The sequence below is a fragment of the Neolamprologus multifasciatus genome, chromosome 17, assembly GCF_963576455.1.
Source record: "Neolamprologus multifasciatus chromosome 17, fNeoMul1.2, whole genome shotgun sequence".
NCBI classification, from domain to species: Eukaryota; Metazoa; Chordata; class Actinopteri; order Cichliformes; family Cichlidae; genus Neolamprologus; species Neolamprologus multifasciatus.
In genome coordinates this window covers 14,773,282-14,800,501 of record NC_140455.1, presented here as the reverse complement: position 1 = coordinate 14,800,501, position 27,220 = coordinate 14,773,282, and the positions used below count along the sequence as shown (strand labels likewise).

General features: G+C 40.5%; 2 protein-coding genes and 1 long non-coding RNA gene across 4 annotated transcripts; 2 read left to right on the top strand and 1 right to left on the bottom strand.

Moving 5' to 3' along the window:
- Window positions 1–343: 343 nt before the first annotated feature.
- Window positions 344–12,682, top strand: slc30a7 (solute carrier family 30 member 7). 2 transcript variants are annotated; one of them, XM_085137946.1, is made up of 11 exons: window positions 344–518; window positions 804–905; window positions 3,101–3,214; window positions 3,301–3,388; window positions 4,703–4,832; window positions 5,607–5,825; window positions 6,327–6,377; window positions 7,520–7,655; window positions 11,436–11,526; window positions 11,949–12,098; window positions 12,271–12,682. In XM_085137946.1, the coding sequence occupies exons 1-11, from the start codon at window positions 439–441 to the stop codon at window positions 12,316–12,318; spliced, it is 1,209 nt and encodes a 402-aa protein (XP_084994072.1). In that variant the 5' UTR covers window positions 344–438; the 3' UTR covers window positions 12,319–12,682. The 2 variants fall into 2 exon arrangements, with proteins under 2 accessions (XP_084994072.1, XP_084994073.1); XM_085137947.1 differs by having other exon boundaries at window positions 360–518; window positions 3,106–3,214.
- LOC146499103 (uncharacterized) lies at window positions 7,662–8,059 on the top strand. Its single transcript, XR_014870196.1, has 2 exons — window positions 7,662–7,806; window positions 7,904–8,059. It is a non-coding gene; the product is annotated as an uncharacterized LOC146499103 (long non-coding RNA).
- Window positions 9,336–26,888, bottom strand: dph5 (diphthamide biosynthesis 5). The gene is made up of 7 exons (XM_085137948.1): window positions 26,591–26,888; window positions 24,519–24,643; window positions 23,832–23,940; window positions 18,064–18,184; window positions 15,945–15,984; window positions 13,947–14,050; window positions 9,336–13,661 (listed from the first exon to the last, which is right to left on the bottom strand). Exons 1-7 carry the CDS (start codon window positions 26,723–26,725, stop codon window positions 13,429–13,431), a joined length of 867 nt encoding a protein of 288 aa, XP_084994074.1. The 5' UTR covers window positions 26,726–26,888; the 3' UTR covers window positions 9,336–13,428.
- Between the last annotated feature and the right edge of the window lie 332 nt (window positions 26,889–27,220).

The following is a 27,220-nucleotide window of genomic DNA, read 5'->3' as shown; positions in this document are numbered from 1 at the left end:
TCTCCACTTTATAGCGCCCCTGCTCACTACTCACCTGCTCACACATTAACTGCTCTACACTATCCATTGTCTTCTACTCGTTTTAGCCAAACTATATATCACCAAATTAGTTTATTTTTTTAGCAACAAAGCAATAACAGAAATCCCATTGTGATTGTTGTGATCTCTCCAAAACTGCAGTGTAGTTGATTTATTATTATTATTATTATTATTATTATTATTATTATTATTATTATTATTATTATTATTAATAATAATTATAATAACAATCTTCATCATCATCATCATCTCAACATTACTTATGGCAGGCGAGCACAAACTGTGACAGCAATGACGCCTTATTGTGAAATCTCACAAACCGGAAATTGACAGTTAGCATTCCGTAGCTAAACTATCAAGTGAGTGTGTGAGTGTGTGTGTGTGTCTCCAGTTGTGAAAATGTTACCATTATCTATTAAAGACGATGAGTATAAGCCGACCAAGTATAACCTGCTGCTGAAACTCTCCGGATGGTTCAGGTAATCTTCGCACTGTTAATAGCGGCTAAAAGGGAGCCATCTAATGATAAGCTGCTAGCCTATTGCTGGCCGGCTAGCCTAAATGAATCTGTGCCACTGTTAGCTTCCTCTGCATTAAATGTTTGTTTTTTTTAATAAGATTGTCAGCTTTCAGGGTTTGTGCTAGAACGACAGTTATACGTATATATAATTTCTAGGAGTTGATGACGGGGATCTGCGGTCTGTGGCTCATGCTATGATCTGTGCTGCTGGTTTTCATACTGTTGTGTGATTTTTTTTTTGTAGGTCTATCCTCGCCGATAAAACTTCCAGAAATCTGTTCTTCTTCCTATGTCTGAACCTGTCCTTCGCCTTTGTGGAGTTAACGTATGGTATCTGGAGTAACAGGTAGGCTAACATAGCGTTAGCATCAGGCAGTGTACTGTGTGTGTAATCTGCTGTTTTCAGGATGTGCCACGTATGTGTTCGTGTTAGCATGGAGGAAGCCAGAGTGTGTTAGTGTCGGTCGTCTGAAAGCAGAAGTTGCCATTAGCCAGCAGATACACAACCCACACTACACAAACTTTCCAAATCTTCCCAATATTTCTAAAAGTGCATCCTGAAAAATACCCCCAAAATGAATAGCAAATTATTATTATTATTGTTATTGTTATTATTGTTATTGTTATTATTATTATTATTATTATTATTATTATTATTATTATTATTATTATTATTATCAGCAGTGTTGTTATTACTGTTAACAGAAGAAGACAAGGGGAATAAATATTTGTCTGTCTATACCTAAGAATGATTCGTTTTGACTATTTCAGGATTTACAGAGAGAAAATACTGTGACCTGATGGAAAATGAACAATATTAAGTAGTAATAGAGTGAAAAAGTAAGGGATTAAATCATCAGTCAGCCTTTCCAAACTCAAAATATTCCAGCGCTGAAGCACAGCTGCATGGGAAAGGCTCAGATGGTTTGGACATTTGCAGGGAACAGAGCTCCCCGTTCTTGCAAAGAATATTTCCACATGTCTTAAATTTTTTTTTTTTTAAAGTGGAGCTATTCTGCTCATTTCCAGCTCCATTTTATTGATTCTTGAATTTAACAAAAGCCACATTTCAAAATAGTCCTGTTTCACTTACATTGGGACTTCATCCATTGTCTGAAAAAAGCTGCTTCATTCCTCCCGCTGCTCTCCCTTTAAACTTTTGATTGGCAAACAGAAGTTTTGAGAAGCATGTGGGTGGATCTGTGCTCACAGCCAAACCTGTGTGCCAGAAATGACCATATTAGGGGTATCCACTGATATATAGAGTCATATAAAGCCAAGAGGAGAAAAAAAAACTGTGAACCTGTGAAGAGCTTAGCTTTTGGCTCAGAGGGTTAAAAAACATTTTACATACATGCATAGACTGAGATCAAAATTGGAAACTTCAGCCAAATTTAATATGAGCATCCATCACTGGAACAGTATACACTACCAGTCAAAGTTTGGACACGCCTTCTCATTTAATGTTTTTTTTCTTTATTTTTACCACTATCTACATTGTAGATGCATACTGAAGATATCAAATATATAAAGCAAGATATATGAAATTATGTAGAAAAGGAAAAAAGTTGATAAATAACTCTAATTATGTCTTATTTTAGATTTCTCAAGAAGCCACCCTTTGTTGACAGTGCTGACAGCCTTATTTGACAACTTTTAGAATTCATATTATGGCACAAACCAATCAGCTAAGTAAAGAGAAACAACAGTCCATCATTACTTTAAAAGCTTTAGGTCAGTCAGTCTGGAAAATTGCGAAAACTTCAAATGTGTCCCCAAGTGCAGTCGCAAAAACCAGCAAGCGCTACGAAGAAACTGGCTCACCTGAGGCCAAAAGGAAGACCAAGAGTCACCTCTGCTGCTGAGGATAAATTCATCCCAGTCACCAGCCTCAGAAATTGAAAGTTAACAGCACCTCAGATTAGAGCAAAAATAAATGTCACACAGAGTTCCAGTAGCAGACACATAGAATTAAAGGATTATTCTATTCTATTCTATCTCCACATTAACTGTTCAGAGGAGACTGTGTAAATCAGGGCTTTATGGTCAAATAGCTGCTAAGAAACCACTACTAAGGAAAAGCAACAAGGAGAAGAGATCTCAGCCTCTCTGGGAACTCCTTCAAGACTGTTGGAAAACCATTTCAGGTGACAACCTCATGAAACTCATCGAGGGAATGCCAAGAGTGTGCAAAGCCGTAATCAAAGAAAACTGGCTATTTTGAATCTAAAATATAAAACATGTTTAGAGTTATTTCACATTTTCTTGTTTGCTACATAATTCCAAATGTGTTCATTCATAGTTTTGATGTCTTCAGTGAGAATCTACAATTTAAAAGTCATGAAAATAAACAAAAAAAATTAAATGAGAAGGTTTGTCCAAACTTTTGACTGGTAGTGTATGTGTGACAGAAAAAAAGAGGAAAAGCGCGATGGGTGTCGTAACCATTTAAAAACATTGTTTTATCTGCGGCAGCATTAAAATCTTTTCAGATGCTCCTGTTCCTTAACGAATCTCTTTACATGTTTGTCATGTGTTCAGTTTAGGTCTGATCTCAGATTCTTTCCACATGTTTTTTGACTGCACTGCCCTGCTGGCAGGTTTGGCAGCCTCCGTCATCTCCAGGTGGAGATCCAACGATAGCTTCTCCTACGGGTGAGAGCATCCACTCTGAGCTCTGTTTCTGGTCTCTGACTGGCAGTCAGTGTGTTTAATCAGTCTGTGTCCTGTCTGTGTCTCAGCTATGTGAGAGCAGAGGTTCTGGCAGGCTTTGTCAATGGGCTCTTCCTCATCTTCACTGCTTTCTTCATTTTCTCGGAAGGAGTTGAGGTAACACATTTGCCACTTTACCTAAGTTTAACAATTACATCTACAGGGTGTGTCTGCTTATTATGCAGTGCCTGTTATAGCATTACAAGTAGGCCAACTTAATGGATTAAAAGAACTGGTTCTTGTGGTTCTTCTTTTGTTTTTCTGTACTCGAGCACTCAAAAATGCTTTATACAACATGCCTCATTCAGCCATTGACACAAATGCTTTTTTCTACGCCTAAGTGCTTTGTATCTAACATTCACACTACATTGAATGCATCAGAGAGCAACTTGGGATCAGTATACTGATATGAAAATCATAAAGCTTTAACATCAGCATCAATAGTTTCACGCAGATGGGAGCCTATAGGGAGAAAGCCTTCGGTTTGACGAGATTGTTTGATTGGTTGCTGTGAGAACCAGTCGAACAATCTTTCTTTGACTCGGAGTCAAATCTTTTCTGGATTAGGTTTATTCACTGTAAACGAGGCTAAATAATGGCTTAAATGACATTGACCAGCTATGGCTGCAACATCTGCACACCCTGATTCATTACTGTCAGAGACTTCAGTCTAGGAATTATTCTTATGTGCAATTTATTAGCACCCATGTAAGGAAAAATGAATTTCCTGTCACTGTCTATATAAAAACTGATCAAATCAATGAAATAACAAAATTTCACTACACGGTTTGTCATATTACACACATAATGGCAGGAATGATGATGGAGCTTAGTTAACCTGAAGTAAAGTCGCATCCGTCAGTCTTCAGCAGAAGAAAACACTCCTTTTATCAGATGAGCCAAATAATATATTCAGTACCAGTACTCAAGAACAGTTATCCTCTACCCATTTCTACTAAAAGGACCATAGTCCAAAGACATGCAGTTAGTTGGGTTAGTTTAATTGGTGATTCTAAATTGCCAGGGTGTACCCTTCGTCTCACTCTGTGGCAGCTGAGATGGGGCTTCACCCCCCTGTGATGCTGAATTGGATAAGTGGAAGAGAATAGATAGATTTATTATAACAACAACAAATCAATCAGACAGCACAGTCAGACTTACCTTTGGTGAGTATATAAGAGTGTATACAGTAGATCACAGATCTTAGGTGATCAACTGGGTGATTAAACAAGGTAAGAACAATGAGTCCCTTGTGTACGTTTTTGCATCTGATCATGTGTGCTGTATCAGTTCTCCTAATACTGCAAAAGTTGGGGTAGAAACAAATCATTTTTACTCTTGTAGTTACATAACCTTAAGCTTTAACAGGGCATGCTGAAATTTAGTGAAAATACACCTGCCAGCATGTGACCATCTGTCTCTGTTTGTCAGAGAGCTCTAGAGCCTCCAGATGTTCACCATGAGCGGCTGCTTCCTGTCTCTGTAGCCGGTCTGCTGGTGAACCTGGTCGGGATCTTTGCATTCCAGCATGGAGGACATGGGCACTCGCATGGAGAGGGAGGTAATACACCTGAAGGATTTAGCCTAGAGTGTCTCTGCCGCTCTTGAAGTGCTTTGAGTCGATTCCGCAGTTTGGTTCCAGTGAAAATGATGTTGTTTTCAGCATTCATCATACCTGTGTGGGCTGCACTGATGCCAGTGTGTAGTTACATTTCTAGAGCACAGATACGACATGGGGTCAGAAAGGTTTGCGGTTACGGTGTACCTTCACCAGCCATTTTCCACAGAAAGTTTTAGTCATACCTCAGCCAAATTAGAATAGGGCATCTTTAGTGTCAACTACCCAGCATTATATCCTACATTTTTCATGGATTCATGGGCTTTACACCTAAAAACCTAATTGTAATGGAGTCGGGAATAAATAAATCACATTATTGAAGTGGAACCCTCATAGCTACTTTTGTTCAATCAAGTAGAGCCTGTACAGATCAGGCATCTGAGTGCAACCATACAACATGTAACCACACGTCTCATTTTTACATTATTGTTGCAGCTCTCTAAAATGTGTTCTGCAGACCCAAACACTAAAGCAGTTCTCTAAAACTTTGATATTGTAAACCTGGTAGATGTTCGAAGCTCGTCCACCTTTTTATAGGAACTCTGCAACTCTGTAGACCCTCTGTAAATCAAGTGAACTAAATTCAGGCTTAGTTAAACGTTGCTGCATGCCACTAGAACATTGATACATCTGTGCAGAACCTCACAGGTCGACTGCAGCCTTGTACAACTTCACTGCAGATCTTTGCTTGTCTGACGTCTCCTTCTCCATCCGCAGACCACGGACACAGTCACTCTCTGTTTAATGGTAGCACAAGTCACGGTCACAGTCATGGAGGACATCACCACCACGACAAACATGCAGATTGCCACAGTCATGGAGGACATCACCACCACGACAAACATGCAGATTGCCACAGTCATGGAGGACATCACCACCACGACAAACATGCAGATTGGCACAGTCATGGAGGACACGAGGAACCACACTATAATGGTGAGAGTCTGACAAAGGAAAATGCTGCATGAGAATGCCACAAACGCAATTTAGACACTTCTAGCCCTTTTCCCTTAGTACCTACTTAGATTGGCTTGGCTCAGTTCGACTCAGCTAATTTTCTATTACAATTGAGGACCACCTCGTGAGGGTCATTATAGCAATGTGGCCGCACGTCCCGTGATGTCATTTTTATACAACATGAACATGATTGTTGGTTTGATCTCTGGCTGCCTCAGCCTGCATGCCAAAGGTGCTCCCAGTGTAGTCATCAGTGTGTGAATGTTTGAAAGCTTTCTATCTAGCACAGGCATAGTATGTGAATTTGTGAATACAGTATATTGTAAAAAAACGTTTGAATGCTCATGTAGATTTAATAAACTGCCATCAGAACCTCACGGTTTATGAAATTCATTTAGTAGTAAAACAAACCTGCGTGGTACAGACTTCCTCCAACCTCACTTGTTGCGTTTATTTATTTATTTATTTTTTGCTTTTTAGACGAACTGCAACACCTGCCGGGAAAAGGCTCCAGCAAACAGATCCTGCAGGGTGAGAAATGAACACACACACGCAGTACTACACTAAACTACTGGGGTGGAGGGGCGTTCCCAAAGTGCTCCCAAAGCGCTGTGTCTTCTGAGCATGCAGTACATAGCATCCTCATCATCTTAGCATTTGGTACCCTGTACATTTGTCCTCTGATCCCAGAGAAAATTATGTAGTCACATGTGCTCCAAGACAGTAAGAACACTAATACATATAATAACAATAGTACCAATATTAAATAATACAATATATTATTGAATATCTCTAATAAATTAAAATGGCTCTACTATATAACTATCACAGTATTTACACAAAGTTGAATGTAGCTGAAGGTGAAATTATGGTTCCCCCTTTTCATACTGACTTTATTTTCTCTGTAGAGGATGTGATAGGAAGTGTGTGCTATTGCAGTGTTTATTTGTAGTTTAGATGTAGGAATTGTACAGCAGGAGGATCACAAGCAGGAATGATTTCCTGTGTGGTTTAGTGGTGCATTTTGGGTAATCTCAGTCTCTTACTGAACGTGCTCCTGTGACTGGCCAGCATGTCATAAAGTGGGTGGGAGATATTGTCCAGCATTGTCCTTATCTTGGACAACATCCACCTCGCCGACACCATCTTAAGAGAGCCCACCTCCACCCCACAACACTACTGGTCTTGTGGATCGGTTTGTTGAGTCTGTTGGCATCTGCAAGTGTCAGCCTGCTGCCCCAGCATGCAACAGAATAGAGGATGGCACTGGTCACAGCACAATTCTGGAAACTGCTTAGCATTGTCCGACAGATGTTAAGACCTCAGAAAAGACTGCTCTGGCCCTTCCTGTGGAAATAAATAGTCATCAGGACTTAAACCAGAGTGCTTTCAAACTTTTGCACTGCTACTTTTACTTTCCAGTCACTGTACATGAAGCAGTTTGTTCTCTTTTTTATTTAGCTTAATTTCGTAACTATACTTACATTTGGATTTGTAGTATTTTAGAAGAATTAAATTTATGCCAACCATTTAGAATTATTAGTTTCTGCACTTATTTTTTAACCTATTTTAGTATCTTTTTCATTGTCTTACATAAACTAGTCTCAACTTGTTGTATTCTGATGACTATTTATCAAAACTGTATCGATGTGTGTTGTATCTTTGTGTTCCAGGAGTCCTGTTGCATATTATTGCAGACACTTTGGGCAGTGTCGGTGTGATCATCTCCGCTCTGCTGATGCAGAAATATGATCTAATGATTGCCGATCCCATCTGCTCCATGCTGATCGCCATCCTCATTGGAGTCAGGTGATACTTCCTTATCACTTCTTACTGTTTAATGTCTGATTTAGCCTTGGCCAGGGAATTTATGTAGAGCTATGATGTAACCTACAGAAATGGCTGCCGTCGTTGCTGCCGTTTCTGCGTGTGCTAGTGCATATGGGTTAAGTATGTGCTGGTGTTTTACACATGCTGCCAGCTGATAGAAACAAATAAAATGCTGGACTTTTTTCCCTCCTGGGTCCTCTCTCTTCACTGTGCTCAGTCTTTTAAAGGCAGACAAATTTGTCCCTCTATTTTTTTTTTCGACTTCTTTGTGCATGCTCCTCACTTCATTGTGGTCAGGGATTTGCTGACATATGTGAGTCCTTATATTGATGCTATTATTATTATTTCTTATACTGAAGTGATGATATTTTTCTGTTACTGAGTGAGAATACAAAAACTGTGGCCTAGACTTAACACTACAGCAGAAATTGCCAGTAATTTGTAAAGTGATTTGATCAGCCAGTATTGGTCTGGACAGTAATACTGTGCTAAAACCCTTTTTTTACTCTGGTATTTTATATTCAGTTTCATTTACGTAGTGTCACAACAGTTGCCTAAAAGTGCTTTATGTTGCAAGGTAAAGACCCTACAGTAGTAGAGAGAAAACCAGAACAATCAGATGACAGTGAGAAGGATAAGCTCCCTTTTAACAGGAAAGACCTCTGGCAGAAATGGACTCAGGGAGAGGCAGCGACCTGCTGCGACCACTTGGGGACAGTAACAGGGCAAAAGACGCACAGTAGAAGACACCCGAATACATGTGTGTACATGCCCATAATCGGATGATTGAGTGCACAGTGCAGTGAAATAAACATTTTAATTCTAGTTAATTATTTTAAGTTTTCTCTCAGTGCTGCTGTTGATTTCTAAGATGATGGCTGCACATTTGAGCTGTGAAACTTACTGTCCCAGTATCATCCCAGTAGTATCCCAGCCTGATAAAAGAGATGTGAAAATTTGATGTTTGATGCATATCAAAGTGAAATTAATTTTGAACAATTTAATTTGATTAACTTGATGTGTGTCCTGTGTTCCAGCAGATTAGAATCACATATAACAACATTTATACATTTTCAAATTCACCAAATTAATAAACAGACCTTCCTTTAACAGTGCAGCACACAGTTTGAGCTTCACCCAATGGTTTTAGAAAGGAACAGCTTAAGAAGCTGCACATATAAAACATATTCCCCTAGCAGAGAATATATAATAAGCTTAAAACCTGCCGTAAATAAAAGAAACTGTGAAAATGTGGCACTCCCAGCTGATTTTTAAACTAAAATTCTGAACACAACCTGCTCCTGACAATTCCAGTTTAGATTCTTTGCTGCAGACTCAGAGCTGTTTTGAGATTAAATGTCAAACAAATATCAAACAAAAGCTTTATTCTACGTGCAAATTTGATGTGGGGTCAGGAAGCACAGTGTAGGTGTTCAGTTTTAAGATCAGTACATGTACTGTAAAGTTTATTTGTCAAGATATTCATGAAGTCATTACCAGTCAACGTTAAGGGACTGGCTGACTCAACAGAGCTCTGACTTTGTCAGCCTGACTTCAGTGCTGAGGAGAAACCTAGGGTCGTTCTTATTTTCTTCAATCAATCAATCAAGCTGTTCTAGCTTTACGGCGGGCTTTTTATAAAGCGGCAAACTATTCCTCCAGGCTAAATGATCATCTTCTAAATTTGTGATATGCCATTTTCTCTCCAGCTTATGAGTTATCTACTTTAAGGTGCGTTTTTGAGAGTTATACCAGGGAGTCAAATACTAGTCAAGCTGTCTTCTTCACAGGAGCTACAGCATCCAGAGTCATACGTAGTGAAGGGGTAAAATTATTAACAAGATAATCGACCTCTGTTGGAGTAGTGTTAGTGCAGCTGCTCTGCTCTGTGTTGGTACAAGGAATTGAAGAAGATAACTGTGGATGATTATATCGTTAAACTTAGTTACAGCACTTTCAGAAAGACATCTACTGTGACTAAAACTTCTCCGCACTGCTGTGTAATTATTTATTGTAAATTTAAATGTTATCATGAAGTGATAAGACAAGAGGGTTTTCAGGAAACACTGTTAAATGTTCAGTTTCTATGAACATTTAACAGCAAATAATATTCCCTTCCATGAGTTTTATATAGTGCTTTTGAGCCTTTATAAAGGACTTTTTGAGTCTTGCTGACCACTCGGAGTGCTTTAAACTAAAGTTATTTAACCATTGTATTCTCTATATCATAAGCACTTGACCTCATATCCATGACTAATTTAAAATCACAAATTAAGCTAACATTACTCATAGGAAGGCCTAAGCAAAGATTCAAGCCAGGAACCTTCTTCCTGTGAAACAGCAACGCTAACCACTGTTCCACCATACCACCCAATAATCTATATTACTTAATTTTCATCAGTTAAAGGCAAATACTTGGTCTTTAAAACTTTTAGGCAGTAGCTACATCCACCCGAAGATCTAAGGGAGCTGATGGGTCAGTAGGTGATTACTTCACATTTTCCTATCTGGAACATAAACTGTTCTTGGGTCGGATCTGGTCTGTGGCATAACAGTGATGTATGCCAAAAAGAAGCGAACCACTCTCTAATAATGAAAACCCAGATTCAGGCCTGAAGTCACTGCAGGACTGTGAGAACCTTCTTTTTTTTGGGGGGGGGGGGGTTAATGATCCTTTGAGTATTTTACATTCTTTAGTTGTGCTCATGATGTGTAACTTTGTCTTATCAGAAACATATGTTAGAGAAGCTCATTTCCTTCAGATGATAGCAGATATTCCTTAACATCTTACAGATCCTCCTCACTGACTACTAGAGCTTATGGATTATCAATCAGGTTTCAGCTCTAAAGTCGAATTCCAGAGAAAAACAAGCTGGAAACAACATCTGCCTGGAAGAAAGAAAATCAATCAAAAACTGACAGACTCTTTGGAAAATGGTTTCCACTAATGTAAAGAATGTCCAATTAGTATTTAATGGGCGCCAACATGCCAAACCACTGGTATTGTCCTTTATAAAGTGCTGGAGTCTGTTCTTGAATCGCTGGTCTTCTGAATGTGAATGCAGTGGTCAGATTTCCCAGAAATCCAAGATAAATGGAGTTCATGTGTGCTGATGTGGTTTGATATGCTGGAAGTGAGCTCAGCTGCCAATTTAAAGAGTCAGCAGAGTGGTGCTGTGGTTAGCTGAGAGGCCTTCACATAACTGCAGGTATCAAGTTTCTGCAGCTGGAAAGTCAAACTCATCATGGAGCTGAACTTCAGTTGTAAATCTACAGATTCTGCAAATGAGTTAAACTCGGACCCATCTTAAGAATCTCTACAATTTTGAACTGTGGTTCATGGTACATGCACCACAACTTGGACTTGGGCTATGATTTCAAAATTAGTTGACTAGTGGCATGGATGTTTGCATAAGTGTATTCTTGCACAGCAGTGGAACAGTATTGCAAGTTTTTTTTTTTTTTTTTTTTTGTCCTCCCTTGTTTTCCTGTTATGTTATATCTTTGACTTTTGCCTCCTGATCCTGGTTCTGCTGGAGTTTTCCTTGTGTTAAAGGGGAGTTCTTCCTTGATTCTGTCACTGCTTACTCATAGTGGATCGTCTGACTGCTGGAATGTTTTTCTCCAAAATTGTGGGGTCTTACAATGCAGAGTGCCTTGAGGTGGCTGTTGTTGGGAACTGGCACAACACAACTAAAAAAAAAACAAGACTCTCTACTTTCTGTCTAAACTTTCTCTCTTCTATCATTTGATCCTCAGTGTGGTACCTTTACTGAAGGAGTCTATTGGGATTCTGATGCAGAGAACTCCATTTTCACTAGACCATGCCCTACCAGAGTGCTACCAGAGGGTGAGTAGTGACCATACTCAGTGTTCAAAGAAGAGGTAGGAACTGAGCAAATATCAGTATTTAGTATAAAGTTAGATTTTGGTGTACTTTGTCAGTTACTTGACAAATTAATAATTTAAAAGTGTATGCAGCTGCATTTCCTGGAAGTCTGATTTTGGATACAGTTAGTGGAATAAGAACCAGTTTGTTACTTGTTGCAGGTTCTGGCAGTTCATGACAATAGAAACCAAAGGTGCCACTGAATAGATTCTGTAAATATGTATTTTAATGTATAAACTGTACATTTCTTGATACTATCATTATTGAGTAATCATTTGTTTTAGTAGTAGTAGTAACAATTATAGCACTAATTTAAGAAGGTAATTGTACCTCAAGCCCTTGAATGGAGTGGACAAGTCTGATATTTGTTTTGTTGTGGCCAGGTGCAGCAACTGCAGGGAGTGTATAATCTGCAGGAGCCTCACTTCTGGACTCTGTGTACTGATGTTTATATCGGAACATTAAAGCTGCTGGTCGCCCCTGATGCTGACACCCGCTGGATCCTTAGCCAGACACACCACATCTTCACGCAGGTACCTAAACACAGCTTCATTCAAGTACACTGTGCCTGGTGGCAGTTGAAGCTGTAGATGTAGGGTTGTGTCAGCAGCACCATTCTTACAAACTTTACTTTCAGTAGCAGTATTGATGGTAGTAGGATGTCAACATAGTATTCAGCCATGATGAATGGTTTTGTCCCCACAGGCAGGAGTTCGGCAGCTGTATGTTCAGATCGACACAGCTGCCATGTAGAAGCTGCTAATATTCCACTACACTTGGGACCAATCGCATTCAGTCTACTTCTGCAGGTGACTTCTGACCCCCACAGTCACCCCAGCACAGACTGGAATAGGGGGAGGGCTCTCAGAACTGATGAACTAAAACAGCCCCACCCACTTTCTTAAAAATAATAATAATAATCCTGCTCACAGTGGAAAATTCTGCCCCTCCCACAAAGAATTATGGGTAAGTGCCTTTGTCATGAGACAATCTGAGCCCCTCCCAGCACCTCTGACATCACTGCTCAGACTTGATTGGTTGACAGTGCGTGTGAAGTCACTCTGTATGTGCCAAACCATGTGACCGACCAGTGGATTTAAGCCTTTTTTTTTTTTTTCTTTTAAAAAAATAAATATTTATTACAGCTGTAATAAATAAATCTGGTTCTCTAAGAATGATTATTCATAATCACATCTGTAGTACTGATTATAGAACTGAGTTAATTAAACAGCTGCAGGAGGACTGGAGCCCTATGGAAAGAAAAGCTCTCACTTCACGTGCAGTAATATTTGTACACTGTTTTAATATCAGAATTGTTAATAGTGGTGCCTCTGCACGAGTGGAAACATGCAGGTTTAACATGAAATGATCACAAGTTGGAGCTGAGTTTAAACATATTTCCTGCCTCCTTCAAATGTTTTTTTTTTTTTTTAAATATATTACTTCAATTCATTTTTTCTGCATCTGTGTTTGTGACTTCTTTGTGAGGGAACATTTTTGGCCCCAAAAAGATTCAAACAGAGTTTGGGAATTAGGGAAATGCTTAATATTAATGCCACTGAATCCTGACTAATGACTCAGCCTTGTATAGCTGTTTTTATGAAGGGCAATTAAGAAAAGTTAAATCTATGAAACTTGGAACCTTGAAAAAGAAATGAGCATGGGAAGGTCACGGTGATGACATGTCTTCAACTTCCCCAAAATTTCCAATTCAGTCTAAAACATCACATAACAACAACAACAAAAAGTTAATTGGGAAGGCTCGAGGTCTGCCTCAGGGTGCAGTTTAATTGACCATTTGGGGCCTGGGATTATATAGTGTGTCACTAATGGTAGTTGTAGACAAGCAGGTGAACAAGTGTGTCAAGACGTGTAGGTTGAGCTGTCAATCATGTGCAGGTTTTCCAGTGCGTTTGGTTCTGCATTTACTCGCAGCATGTCCACCTCCAATGGGTGGAGTCGACCAGTGATGACCAGCGAATGGAGTGGAGCACCGAGGTCACATGACACCAGCTGATTTAATGTTCCTACACGGATCTTTTGTTCATCAGAGCCGAGTCGGGCCACGCCAACGCACACGGTGTCCTCCGTCATGCCTGGAAAAGGGGGGCAAAGACTTTTGAGAGCTGCAGTGAACACAGCTGACTGGCTCTTTAAGGAAAGATGGGGTGGTCCCAGATTCAGGCTTTCAAGACTGTTAGCATGCTACTGGTTCTACTCCTAAGTCGTGGTTCAGACTTTCCTAAAGATAAAACACAGTACTGCAATATTTTTTTGTAAACTTTATTATCGTTTTCCTTCTAACTGATGACTGCACCAGAACTTCAATCTGAACAAATATGGGATTGATAGAAAGTACTCGCATGTCAGGTATGACTCACCCAACTCCTCGCCCTCCTCCCTCCTCCTTTGGATGACCTGTATTAGCTGATCTGCAGCCTGGCTGACTGTCATGAAGCGAGGAGGCTCGTAGATCTTCTTCCCTCTAAAATCGGTAACCAAAGATTCACTTTAACCACATGTCATTCTCCTTTAATTCAAACCTTCACATCTGTGCAAGAAAACTTTGAAACTATGCTATATTACCAAAAGTATTCAGTCACACATCTAAAACCATTGAGTTCAGGTGTTCATGGGCACATGAAAATCAAACACCTACAAACATTTGTGAAAGAATGGGTCACAGGAGCTCTGTGAATCCCAGAATGTACCGTGATAGGATGGCAGCTTTCCAACAAGTCCAGTGGTGAAAATCCCTTGTTACTAAATGTTACACGATCAGCTGTTAGTGCTATTATAACAAAGTAATGGATACTGAGATACATACTTCGCAGAGGTCACCAACTTTCTGCAGAGTTGCTACTGACCTCCAAACTTTATGTGGTCTCCTGATGACCTTGAAAAGCCACTAAACTTCTTTAAATATCCCAAAGATGCTTCACCTCTAATCTGAGAAGCTTTTTCAGTTCTAAGGCCAATTGATTTAAGCCAATTGACCAGTTCAAAGAATTAATCATTCAATTCAATTTTATTTATACAGTGCCAAATCACGGCCGCAGTCGCCTCAAGATGCTTAATATATTAAGGTAGACCCTCCAATAATAAGAAAAATCCAACAATCATATGACCCCCCATGAGCAAGCACTTTGGCAACAGTGGGAAGGAAAAGCTAACAGGAAGAAACTTCCAGTAGAACCGAGCTCAGGGGAGGAAGACGGAACAAAACACATGCAGTGGAAGAGAGCCAGAGATTAATAATGGTAAATGGTAAATGGCCTGTATTTGTATAGCGCTTTTACTAGTCCCGCCTAGGGACCCCAAAGCGCTTTTACACGTCCAGTCATCCACCCATTCACTCTCACATTCACACACTGGTGGAGGCAAGCTACAGTTGTAGCCACAGCTGCCCTGGGGCAGACTGACAGAAGCGAGGCTGCCATATCGCGCCATCGGCCCTTCTGGCCAACACCAGTAGGCGGTAGGTGAAGTGTCTTGCCCAAGGACACAACGACCGAGACTGTCCGAGCCGGGGGCTCGAACCGGCAACCTTCCGATTACAAGGCGAACTCCCAACTCTTGAGCCACGATCGCCCTAATAATTACCTAATAATAAGTAATGATTCAATGCAGAGCCAGAAAGGTGACTGAAGAAGAAATACTCAATGCATCATGGGAATCCCCCAGAAGCCTATACCTGTTGCAGCATAACTAAGGGAGGATTTAGGGTCACTGATCCAGCCCTAACTATGTGCTTAATCAAAAAGGAAAGTTTTAAGCCTAATTTTAAGAGTAGAGATAGTGTCTGTCCCCTGAATCCAAGTGGGGTTGAGTTAATTGGTGAATCTAAATGGCAAGTAGTTGTCTCTGTGTTAGCCCTACGGGTTTTTCCGAGTGTGCAAAGCCGGGTCTGCCATTCAGTGATCCTGGAGCTGCAAACAGGCTATAATCATTACAAGTATTGTTATTACTAAAGGAGGCTGAGGAGTAACTAAACATCTAACATGATGAACAGGAAAGTGCAGGAGGGACGGTGAAGAGGCCATGCTGCTAGCGAGTCGGTAACGAGCTGAGCTAAGATAGCGAATCCATAAAGACACTGTAAGTGAATACTGTGAATGTAATTAGTGGGTGAATCAGCAGAGAATGTGCTTTTGATAGAGCACGTGAAGAATACACTATGAAATAAGACGTCATCTATAATTTTTTTTATTAAATTGCTACACAGATAAGCCACGCAAAAACTTCATGTGGACATGGTCTGGGTTTCTGGTTCTGACAAACGCTGACTGAGGGTTAAGTCAGAAAATAACAGACCTCACATGGCGAGATCTCTAACACTCCAGATGTGGTTGTGGATGTGATCTGGATCTGATTCTTACCTCATCATGTTCTCGATGCTCTGCTCTTTGACTTTAATATCTAACAATAAAAACAAAAGAAGAAGAAAACTGTATTAAACACATCTTGCACTGTTTTTACTTTTAATCTCAGAACTAAACGTGCAATTACACCCCAACAGTCCCAAGAAACCATTTGATTTAAAAAAAATAATCTACTGTTTGTATTTTTCTAATATCCCTTTAAATTAATATCCAATGTAAAATATTGCACAGAAATGTGTCAGTTTTATTTTAAATAAAAATTCTCACCCATTAAAATTGGATGCGGCTCAGGGAACAGAGTGGGTTGGGAAGTTGGTAGTTCAATCCCTAGCTCGTCGATTTGCATGTCAAATTATGCTCAACCCCAAGTTGCCACGGATGCACACATTACTGCGAGTGTGTTAATGTTAGATAGAAGCACTTAGGCAGAAAAAAGTGTTTGTGTGTGTGTGTTGGGTAAATGAGGCTTGTGGTAAAAAATATGCTTTGAGTGGTCAAATTAGAAAAGCACCATGCAAGTACAGAATTTACAAAACATTTCCAAACCATGCTTTTATTTTTACTAGAATCAAGCACAGGAAATTAATTAAGCAGAAGAGAATGGATGGATAAGAATGAAAGTAAGTATTCTGGTAAATGGACTGGTTTTTATAGAGTGTTTTCTACTCTGGCTGAGCACTAAGAGCACTTCAAGTACAACCCTCATTCACCGATTCATACAAGCACCTTTTCTGTGCCTAAGTGCTTTCTATCTAACATTCTCACTCTAATGAGTGCATCCATGGACAGTAGTAGTACTGCTCTACCTCCTGAGCCACAGCTACCCAGTTACCAATTTGGTAAACAATTTCTGTCATATTGCAGACTGAAGGTTCTTGAGGTTTAGACAACAAACCACATAACATTACAAAAAAACATTATATAAAAAAATACTGTCGACCGCCAGTGCCATCCCTCACACACCCATAGTACAGATTTCAAAAATATGTCACCTTGTTCCCGAGTTATCTCACTCACACAATTTTAAGAAAACCTCTGACCTTGAGGTCAAGGTCACTGATTATTTAAATAAATACACCTATGGTATCAATTTGAAGCTCCTATGTCGCCCTATTCTTGATTTATCACATTCACAAACTTGGGTTTCCATGAAACTTGCCCTTCTGGCCAACTAAAAATCTAAAGTAGGGTGAAACATTTCAGCAAAATCTTATTATTTTCTGTCAGCTAAAAAGAGATCTCACTGATCACGTAACAGTATGGCTGTTATTTTTTCGTAATATTTTATTTAATGCTCTATTTTAAGCTGTGCAGTGTCTGTAAATAATCTATTTTAATTATGACGCAGCTTTTTTCATCACTGTTGTTGTTTTACTTACTTATGAATAATTCCCTATTATGTTAAAAATGTCCAAAATCATAGTGGATTCTTGAAATAAATAAATGGCTCATCTGGGTGTCCTGCTGTGTTTGTGAAGTCAAAAAACATGGCCGTGCTCTTTTGTAAATGTGTGTGTGGAGAAGTAATAGATGAGGTACGGACACCAGCATCAATCATCCCAGGGACCCCAAATGCCCCAAACGCACATAAATTAGGAGTCCAGTGGGAGGTGGATGACCTGCTGGTGAGTGGGTGTGTTTTAAATATTCATTATAGAAAAAAATAAAAGAGCCTCAGATGGCCATCAGCATTATTTCAGATTAATTCACAATGACTGTGTTTTGATTCAGACCTTTTGTTTGCATATTTTCAATAATGTTTTACATTTTCAATATGTTTTTATGTTAAAATGCCTTATTTCATCATTTATTTTTTACTAAATTGTACTACTTTTCTTGGATATATGAAACTATATGTATCAGAGGATTATAATATATTTTTCTACTTTGTTAATGAAATGATTTCAATTCAGTTTAGAAAATAATGTTTCATTGTTTGCTTTTTGGCCACTTAACACAAAATTTCAGTGGTATCGGTTTTTGTTTCAAATATATATGATTGTATTCTATTATCCTTTTCTAGAAATTTGATTTTTTTGTTTTACATTATAATTTTATCTTGGATATTGTGGGTTTTATTTTAGGAGATTTGTCTGTCTTTGTGTGCAAGCCTCACCCAGCAGACAGAGTGTGTGCAGTCCAGCTGTTCGGTTTTTACAAATTTTGTCGTAGAAGCTCTCTGGTCTCCACGTCTCTGTCCAAAACACTACAGACACCGTTTCTCCAAAATTATACAACTGAAACACACACAGACAAACACATGTTTCCATCACATCAAAGTGCTTTTTTTCCAACAGCTATTTCCAGGAGAATCAGTTTCTTGTCCCTCAAAAGGAAGCGAGGCCTCACAATGTGATAATGTAAGCAAGTGTATATTCAAATATGAGACTGTAAAATGGTTGATTGACATTTTTGTATTTCGCTGGTTAAAAAACATAAACATACTCCTGGAGGTAGCGATATCAATGTCTTGAATGGAAAAACAGAGAAACAGATTAGACTTTGCAGAAAACATCTAAAAGAGCCAGTGAAGTTTAGAAAAAATGATCTGAACAGATGAAACCAAGATGAACTCATACCAGAAGGACGGGAACAGAAAAGCATGGAGGTGGCAGTGTTATTTAATGGGCATGTACAGCTACCAGTGGAACCAGTTAACTGTTTTAGAAAGGGTTGGATGAATTGTGAAGTGTACAGGACTTTCTGTACGATCGGCTTGGATCCAACTAAAAACTACAAACTGATTGCACAGAACGTCACATAACAAATGGACAATGAACCAAAGTAAACTGCAAAAGTAACAAGAGTTTCTAAAGCCAAAGAAATTGGATGCCTCTGTCAGTGGCTGTGGCTACAATGTAGCTTGCCATCACCAGTGTGTGAATGTGTGTGTGAATGGGTGGATGACTGGTTGTGTAAAGCGCTTTGGGGTCCTTAGGGACTAGTAAAGCGCTATACAAATACAGGACATTTACCATTTTTCCCATTTAAAATTGTGTTAGTTTGTCCAAATACTTTTGAGACTGAAAAATGGGGGACTATGAGTCATGCGCAGAAGTCTTGCGTTATTTCTTTATAATTAAATTAAATTTTATTCATATAGCACCAAATTACAACAAGAGTTTCCTCAACACACTTATACTGTGCTAGGACACCGGGAAACAAGTGCAGTTGTTTCTTCAAAGGTGCAAACATAAGTAGAAATATGGTACATACGATAACATTTTGTTTCAAGTCTCCAAGCTTGAAAGTCAATTTGACCACCTTATTCTTCAACATAGACTGAATTGTTAGACTACATTTCTTCTAATTTTGTTAAGTAGTTTTCATGAATAGTTCACCATAGTTCTTTGGATGTTGGCCGACTTTTTGTTCAATTCTCTGTCAAGATTATCCTGCACTGCTCAAAAATTGTTGATGATAAATAAATAAAATTTAATTCAGTTATTTATAGCCCTGTGTCAGACTGGCAACCTGTCTAGGGTGTACCCTGCCTCTCGCCCTATGGTAGCTGGGATAGACTCGAACAACTCCAGGTTCAGGGAGAGGACCCATCTGCCATGACCGGTTGGGAGCAAATCCAAGCAAATCCAAAATAGGAGCTGGTTCCACAGAAGAGGGGTCTGAAAGCTGGAGGCTCTGCCTCCCTTTCATGTTTTTCTACCTAGAAACCTCTTGCACTCCAAGAGGGAAGTGTTCTACTGGGGTGATAATATATGAGGAGAAGGATTATACATTTGATTTGGATTTAACACAGAATCAATGAAGAGAAGCCAATATAGGCGCTCTCTTTCTTGTCCCTGTCAGTGCTCTTGCTGCAGCACTTTGGATCAACTGAAGACTTTTCTGGAAGTTTTAATATGCACACTGAAGTACATTTCCTGGTCAAAAATGACTCCATGAGTCCTCACATTGTTACTGGAAGCCAAAGTAATGCCATCCAGAGCAAGTGTCTGGTTAGACATCACGTTTTTGGATTTTTAGGGCTGAGTACAATAACCTCATATTTGTCTGGTTTTAGAAGCAGGAAATTGGAAGCCATCCATGTCTTTATATCTTTAAGATATTAATGCAGTTTAACCCTGGAGAACCCATGGGGTCAAATTTGACCCCATGGGTTCTCCAGGGTTAACTAATTACTGTGTGCCATCTGGTCTTATGGATAGATAAAGCATGTTGTGCTGCCTTCTTCTAATACTGCCTAACATGTAAAATGTAAATAGAATTGGTTCTAGCACTTTTGCGACACGCTGCTAGTAACAAAGTTCCTAAAGATGCAATTAAAAAGTGGTTCTTTGCCAAGTTGTCTCTTATGTGTAGACACAACACTGGCTCTTAAGTGTGGAACTCCAAATTAAGTTTAATGTGAGATTCTTCCCATTTATATGACCCCTTTGTTAAATCATGAATTAACTGCAATTAACTACATTTTTCGGAAAGTTGAGCTCAACTTCACCCATTCTGAAATACTGCCAGACTTGTTGAATCTAGAAATCATTTAAATGTCTAACAAAGTGAAATAGGCTTGATGGTCTCAAAAGGGAAAACATACAAAAGGAAACATAAGAATAGAGGACAAATAAAATCATTGACATCTATCAATATGGAAAGGATTATAAAGCCATTCATAAGGCTTTTGGACTCCAGAGAACCAAAGTGAGACTTATTATCCACAAATGGAGAAAAGTGGTAAACCTTCACAAAAAACCCAGAACAACATCTAAAGAACTGCAGGCCTCACTCCGCTCAGTTAAGGTTAGAGTTCATGATTTAACAATAAGAATGAGACTGGGCAAGAATGGCATTCATGGGAGAGTTCCCAGAAGAAAACCACTTTTGACCAAAAAGCACACAAAGGCTTGTGTTTGCCAAAAACATCTTGATGATCCCCAAGACTTTTGGGAAAAGCCTCATAAAGATGGCAGCCCTCCCAAGGATATTACATATGACATCTATACGACAGTGCTTTTTTTGGTTCTGTCAAATCTTTTTTTTTCCTTTGCAGATTCAAGTAGATTTGAGAAATGAGAGCAAATGATGTGCTTTTGCAACACACTGCTAGTAACAAAGTTCCTAAAGATGCAATTAAAAAGTGGTTCTTTGGTAAGTTGTTTCTTAAAGACAGGAAAACTTGGTTTACAATCCTCCGTGGTGGGTTACAGAAGCAAAATTGCAATTCTTTTTTTTTACCTTTCTATAAATGCGCCTGGACCTGACTGAACACACATCAAGATACTAGCCAATGCTTGATAACAGAGGGCGTTGTTAATCAGTTTTACATAGATTGAATACCCAACAGTCAAACGATGTCCTATGAACAGCACTTGGTAGAGGTGGGAAAGAAGAACTCTTTTTTTTAATTTATTTATTTTTTAAATCGAGAAGAGAACTCCAGCAGAACCAATCAGCAGGGGGCACCATCTGCCACTAGCAACTCAAGATGCAAAAAAGAGACAGAGTCCTTATGTGCATGTGCTAATGTGACTGAATGCAAATTAACAAAAAGGAGCTCATGTCTGAAAGGTGCTGAACAGTGAAATTCTGACAAGCTGTTCTTGGATAAATGTTTTTTGCTGATTATTATTAGTTTTATCTATAAATAAAACACCATCAAGAAAATTAATGTACTGTTTGTTTTATAGAGAAAAGCCCTGAAGGACTCCAGTTGTGAGTGTGAGTGCATAGCACCTAGAGGAAGGAATAGAGCTCATTTGCATGTGTCCTTTCTCATTAGCATATTAACTACTCCCACTGGAAATGCTGTCTTTACATTAATGCTAATCTTTGCATGTTTGCAGGAGGAGGAGCTGCAGCTGGGTTCTGCTCTATGATTGGCTGCTCTGACAGTTCAGTTATTGATGAGATGGAATTATTGAGAGGTGTTTACTGTGACAAAAAGGTTCATCATGAGCTGCAGCTGCATTCATGACACAAATACAAACACAGATTGTGCATAAAAAAATGGAAGTGGTTTCCAACTCCTTCAGTTGCATAAAAGCCAGCTCTCCCGATCTGTCACCTCAGTAAACACTATTCTGGTGACTCAATGGGCTTAATCCCTTTTGGAAATGATGGTCATTAGTAGGCTTAGAAAGGATGACAGATTCTTGAATTTACAGTCAAATCCATGCTTTGCTTGTCAATCTTGAACAACTCCTCCAGGGGAAGCACCATGGGGGCTGCCACGATGAGCCAGCACCCTCCACAAGCAGCCGGCTATGCCAGAGCAGACCGAGCTCTGGGCCCAGAGACTCGAGACCCAAGGACATCCCACCCCCCAGCGGGGGCCAGACAGAGCCAGGGGCCCAAGCCCTGCAAGCAGGTGCCAGGAGCAAGCCAGTACACACCCGAGCTCCCAGGCTCGGACACTACACCAGACTACATAAGACAATAGACAGCTGACAATGTATCTGTAACATGCAACTTCTGTCGGTGCTGTGCTACTGGAAACTGAATTTCCCGGAGGAACCCACCCGAGGGATTATTAAAGTTTCATCTAATCTAATCTCTAATCTAGACACCCAAGTTGAGTCCATCCTGCACCTCTGGTAGATCCCCCCCCCCCTCTCCGCCTGCAGCGTGGTCTCCTCAAAAGTAGAGAGCACCTTCAAAAAGATGGCAAAAACACTCCCTGCCAGCTAAAGAGGCCCCCAGTTCCACCAATGCACCAAAGGGCCACGGCCAGGCCCCAGTGCATGCAGCAACCCAAAACCCCGTCAAAACACCAGCTAGGACCCAAGCCCCTTGGGCCTAGCCAGAACCAGAGCATGGAGGTGGTACACCCCCAGAACTCCAAGTCACCAAGCCCACCCCGCACTCACCCAGGAGCAGCACAGCTACCAGACCGGTCACCCACACCAGGTCTCTTTTGTGCCACGGACTGGTTTATGTCCGACAATATTTTCACTTTAAGGTTTTGCGGATAAATACAACAAAATAAAACCAGTACCGGTACCCCCCAAAAAAGAAGATTTATTCATAACACACAGGAAAAGACCAGGAAGGCCCTCCACTACAGGGGAGCTGCCACCAAGGACTATTTAACTGTCTCATTAACCTTGCTGCTAGTGATGACCAGGTCATCTCTCTCAGTCCCAGACTCTGCTTCCAATACAGAATACTATGTCCACAGTTGAAGTCAGCTACACCCCACCCCCACTAAACAGAATGTAAGTGGAGCACCACCTTCCCTTTCTGAGCTGGGCTGACAGTTTGCTAGAATCACTTTGAAGCAGACTCAAAGTCTTTTTCGGTTGCTTTACCTGGCCGGGCCCCACAGGCTAAGGCCTGGCCACCAGGCACTCTCTGGCCAAGACTGGTTGAGAAGTTTAGACAAAAGGTTTGAGCAACAAGGCTAAGAAGGTTTGGACACGCACAGAGGAGCGATAGTGAAGAGAATACAGTTCATCTATTTTTTTAAACCCGCCTTTTCATTTTCATTATGTCTTCAGGTTAGGGAAAGGTGTTTTGATTGAAAACTGTGAAAACATTAGCTGACAACGCTCCACCCCTGCATCCAAATATGGTCACTTCGAAAAAAAACCCCGAAAGCAGCCAAAAGCCACTGAGGACTCCCAACACTGAATGCTTGAGTCTGGAGTCACAGTGACTCTATTCCTTCTATTATCAGCACTGACCCCTATGCAGTGAACAGAGTAGAAACCATCAGGCTACACACATAAACAGCAGCTTTTCTTCCTGCATTTTCAAACCAGTTTCATCTCTGGACTTTAGTCCCCCATGGAATCATTACATTATTGTTGTTGCTTGCCACTAGGTGGAAAAATATAAAGAAGTTTAAAAAAATGCAGAAAAAGAAATTGGATGTGTTTGAGCCTGTGTTTGGACGTTCTGCTTCACAGACTCAGTTCAGGAAATAATTACCTGCAAACCACAGCAGCCCACTGCATTCATGACGGAGGCATTGTGAATGACTTTGTATGGTATCCCAGCATTCACTGCTCTCAGCACTAGGTCACTGTGTGTGGTGGCTCTGCAGAAAGACACAGAAAACAAGGGCAGCCTTTTCTTATAAAATACACAAAATCAATTCAGCTGCTATATGCCTGGTGCCTATGTAACAGCAAACTAACTGACAACGAGTTGCCTCATTATTATTACAGTAAACTAACCTATGAAGATAACAGGTTTTCCCCAGTGTTGTGTTGGACAGACTGAATGACAGAGTAATGTATAGATGCTGAGGTCACGGACAGGTCAAACCTCAGTGTGATGAAAAAAAGCTTCATTATAGTTTTCAGTGGGCCAAAAAAGAACCAGTGTTTTTTTGATGAAAAACTGAGTCTGAAATTCCCACGGACAAGACTATAGAGCTTGTATATTCCATTCAGCAGGCGAGCTGCTCAGCACTCTGTTATTATGTCTGAGAGGAATAATGTGGCTTTGGGCAGAAATCTGCTGAAATGTAAAAACTCTGCTCTGACACAAACTCTGTGGTTTTATCTGCCTCTGCTGCTCCCCACTACAGTGCGTGTGCTGACATAGCATACTTCAGATCTGTGCAATCAATTTGAGCTGTTGCTTATACAGTCCAAAAACATTGTGACTCACCCAAATGGGTCGCCCACCACCAAAAATGCCACATCAGTGACATCTGCATCCTCCAGGATTTGATCAGCTCCTTGTTCAACTAGATCTCTGTCTGCCAGGATCAGCTGCTTCCCATAGTACTCCTCCTGAAGGAAAGGAATATACTGTTAGGATATTTTAACAAGAATACTCAGAGCAGACAGGTACTATTCAAGTAGATGTTCATTTTCTATTTAATTCTCACTCTCCTGAGACCCTGCATTGAATAAGCAAAAGATGGATGGACTGGTAATTACAAAGTACTAATTGTAGCGTTCAGATCACTTTCTACAAGTCTCATTTACCCAATCACACAGGCGCACAGTCATACTCAACTTTAGTCTATACCTAAATACTTTCTTTTAGTCATATGCACCCACTCACACTCCGATGATATTTGGAGGGCAACTCACTCTTTAGTATCATGCCCAAGAATACTTTGACATGTGGACTGGAGCAGCTGGGGATCAATTCAGTAACCTTCTGACTGCACCTTGGGCTGTGCTCTGATGGACATGTCGTTGTCAAATACAACTCCAAGATTCGTCACAGTGTTACTGGAGGCTAAGGTAATGCCATCCAGAGTAAGCATATGGTTACATATTTCGAAGATTTTAGGGCCGCATACAATAACTTTATCTGAATTCAGAACAGGAAATTAGAGGTCATCCAGGTCTTTATGTCTTGAAGACATTCCTGCAGCTTAACTAACTGGTGTGTGTTATCTGGCTTTAAAGACTGATAAAGTTGGGTGTCATCTGCATAGAGACATCAGCCCATACACCGTGCTGCCCTGGCAGCATGAGTGGGTGCTCAGGAACCTGAATGTGAGCTGGGAGCTGACGCTGCACACTCATGGGGTGTCATGCTCAAGGTCATGCTGGAGCAGAGCCGAGCCTACTTCTTAGAGTCCTCCGCGATCGTCCGCTGGAGCGCAGGGTGCTTCCCGTCCTACCATCGCATCAGCAGCACGGAGTCAGCCAAGAAGCTGGCCTGGCGCTCTAGGATTTTAAACCTATATATGCAGACTCATCCATAGAAGTTCATCGGCAAAGACAGACAGATCAGGCATCGGCATCTGGAGGGGTCGGAGTATTGTGGCCTTCATCATGAACAGCCTGCACTTCCACAGGCTGGTGGAGAAGATTCTGCTGGGATCTCCAGTCTGCCCATATTCCGGATCTTTGGACCCGCTTCCCCCCCGTGGACGAATCAGACCCTGAATTTGGTCTCCACGACTACACTCTGCACTTTGTAAAGCATGCAGATCATGTGGGGACACTTTTGGCAGCTCTCCTGCAGCACAATTCAGCAGGGACTTTCTGAGTCAGCAGGACCGACATGTCCCAGCAAAAAAAACAGTTTTCCAAATAATTTCTTAGATTAGAAAATGGTCTATAAATATTAATAACCAGTGGGTCTAAGTTATTATTCTTGAGAATTGGAGTAATCAAAGTATATTTAATAGAAACAATGAAAATGCTAGTCTGTAGAGAACTGCTTATAATACGTACTACATCATTTGTAAAACAGTGAGATACAGATTTGAACAATTTGTTGTGGATGGGATCAAGTAAAGAGATGCAAGATTTAACTGATGAATAATTTCTTCCAAATTGTTAGCATTTACAGGTGAGAATGAGGACATTGAGCTTGTGGTATTAATTTGATCAAAATGTGAGGAAGTCCTAGATAAATTAATATGACAGACATTAGACATCTCTAATCCTACACCTATCGTCTGAATAAAGCAAGAAATTACATTTATTTGTTGAAATTAATTCATTGAATTATCCAATTCAGGACCCAGGTCTGAATATGCAGTTAAAAAAACCCGACGGGACTCATCCTTTTGATTTACTATAATTACTCATTGTAAATCATATGATGTCTTCGAGTAACACGTACTGAAACCCAGTTCTTATGTAAAAAGTAACACATTTCTTCCTAGTTCTGAATCACTCCTACAGCCAAAACTAGCAGCTCCTCTCCTGGGACGAGCTTTCATTTCAGCCCTGGTCCAAATCCTCCGGGTCGTAATGCTCCGGACTCACCAGCGCCTCTTTGCCCACGGTGAGAATGGATGTGTAGGCCTCCAGGTAAACTCTGGAGCAGCTCTTCACCGCCTGTAAACCCTTCACTGTAATGTCTGTGGCGTCTCCGAGCCCCAGACCGATCAGATACAGCATCCTGCCGGTCCCGCCTTCCGTACAGGGTCAGTGTTACTGCCGCAGCACTTAACGGAGCTAAAACTTCTTAAAAAGAAGCACCCAGGCGTGAAACTTTCCCGTATTCACGTGGGGACTCGCTGCGCTACACGGAATACGGCTTGTCGTGAACTGTTTACAATTGCGACACCTACAGCCGCGATACGGTTAAGTCTTCAGCCGACGGCAACCCCTGATACATGGCTCGCATATGTTTACAACTTGATCTAGTTGCTTGTTAAGCGGGAGCTTTGAGATCAGTTTAGTAGTTTTACTAGAGCTTGATTTACAAGTGGGTCTGCATGTGTCCATCATGGCAGCAGTCTTTCTGTTGGAAATAACCGTAAAACTTGTGTATGTCTTACTTCTGAATTACAAGCAGCTCAGTGAACTTCATTTTTGTGTCAGGAGAAGCAGAAATGGCTAAAAGTAGAAAGTATCAGTGTGACAATGAACTTCCTCCTTCGAGGAGACAGA

Bases quoted from the DNA above. Each gene is read 5' to 3' on its own strand.
- slc30a7 (XM_085137946.1), top strand. From the start codon at position 439: ATGTTACCATTATCTATTAAAGACGATGAGTATAAGCCGACCAAGTAT. The intron at 4,833-5,606 runs GTAATACACCTG...CTCCATCCGCAG, and splicing joins GCACTCGCATGGAGAGGGAG to ACCACGGACACAGTCACTCT. The intron at 7,656-11,435 runs GTGATACTTCCT...TTTGATCCTCAG, and splicing joins GCCATCCTCATTGGAGTCAG to TGTGGTACCTTTACTGAAGG.
- dph5 (XM_085137948.1), bottom strand. From the start codon at position 26,725: ATGCTGTATCTGATCGGTCTGGGGCTCGGAGACGCCACAGACATTACA. The intron at 14,051-15,944 runs GTAAGAATCAGA...TACCGATTTTAG, and splicing joins AGCATCGAGAACATGATGAG to AGGGAAGAAGATCTACGAGC. The intron at 13,662-13,946 runs GTGAGTCATACC...CCCCTTTTCCAG, and splicing joins GGAGGAGGGCGAGGAGTTGG to GCATGACGGAGGACACCGTG.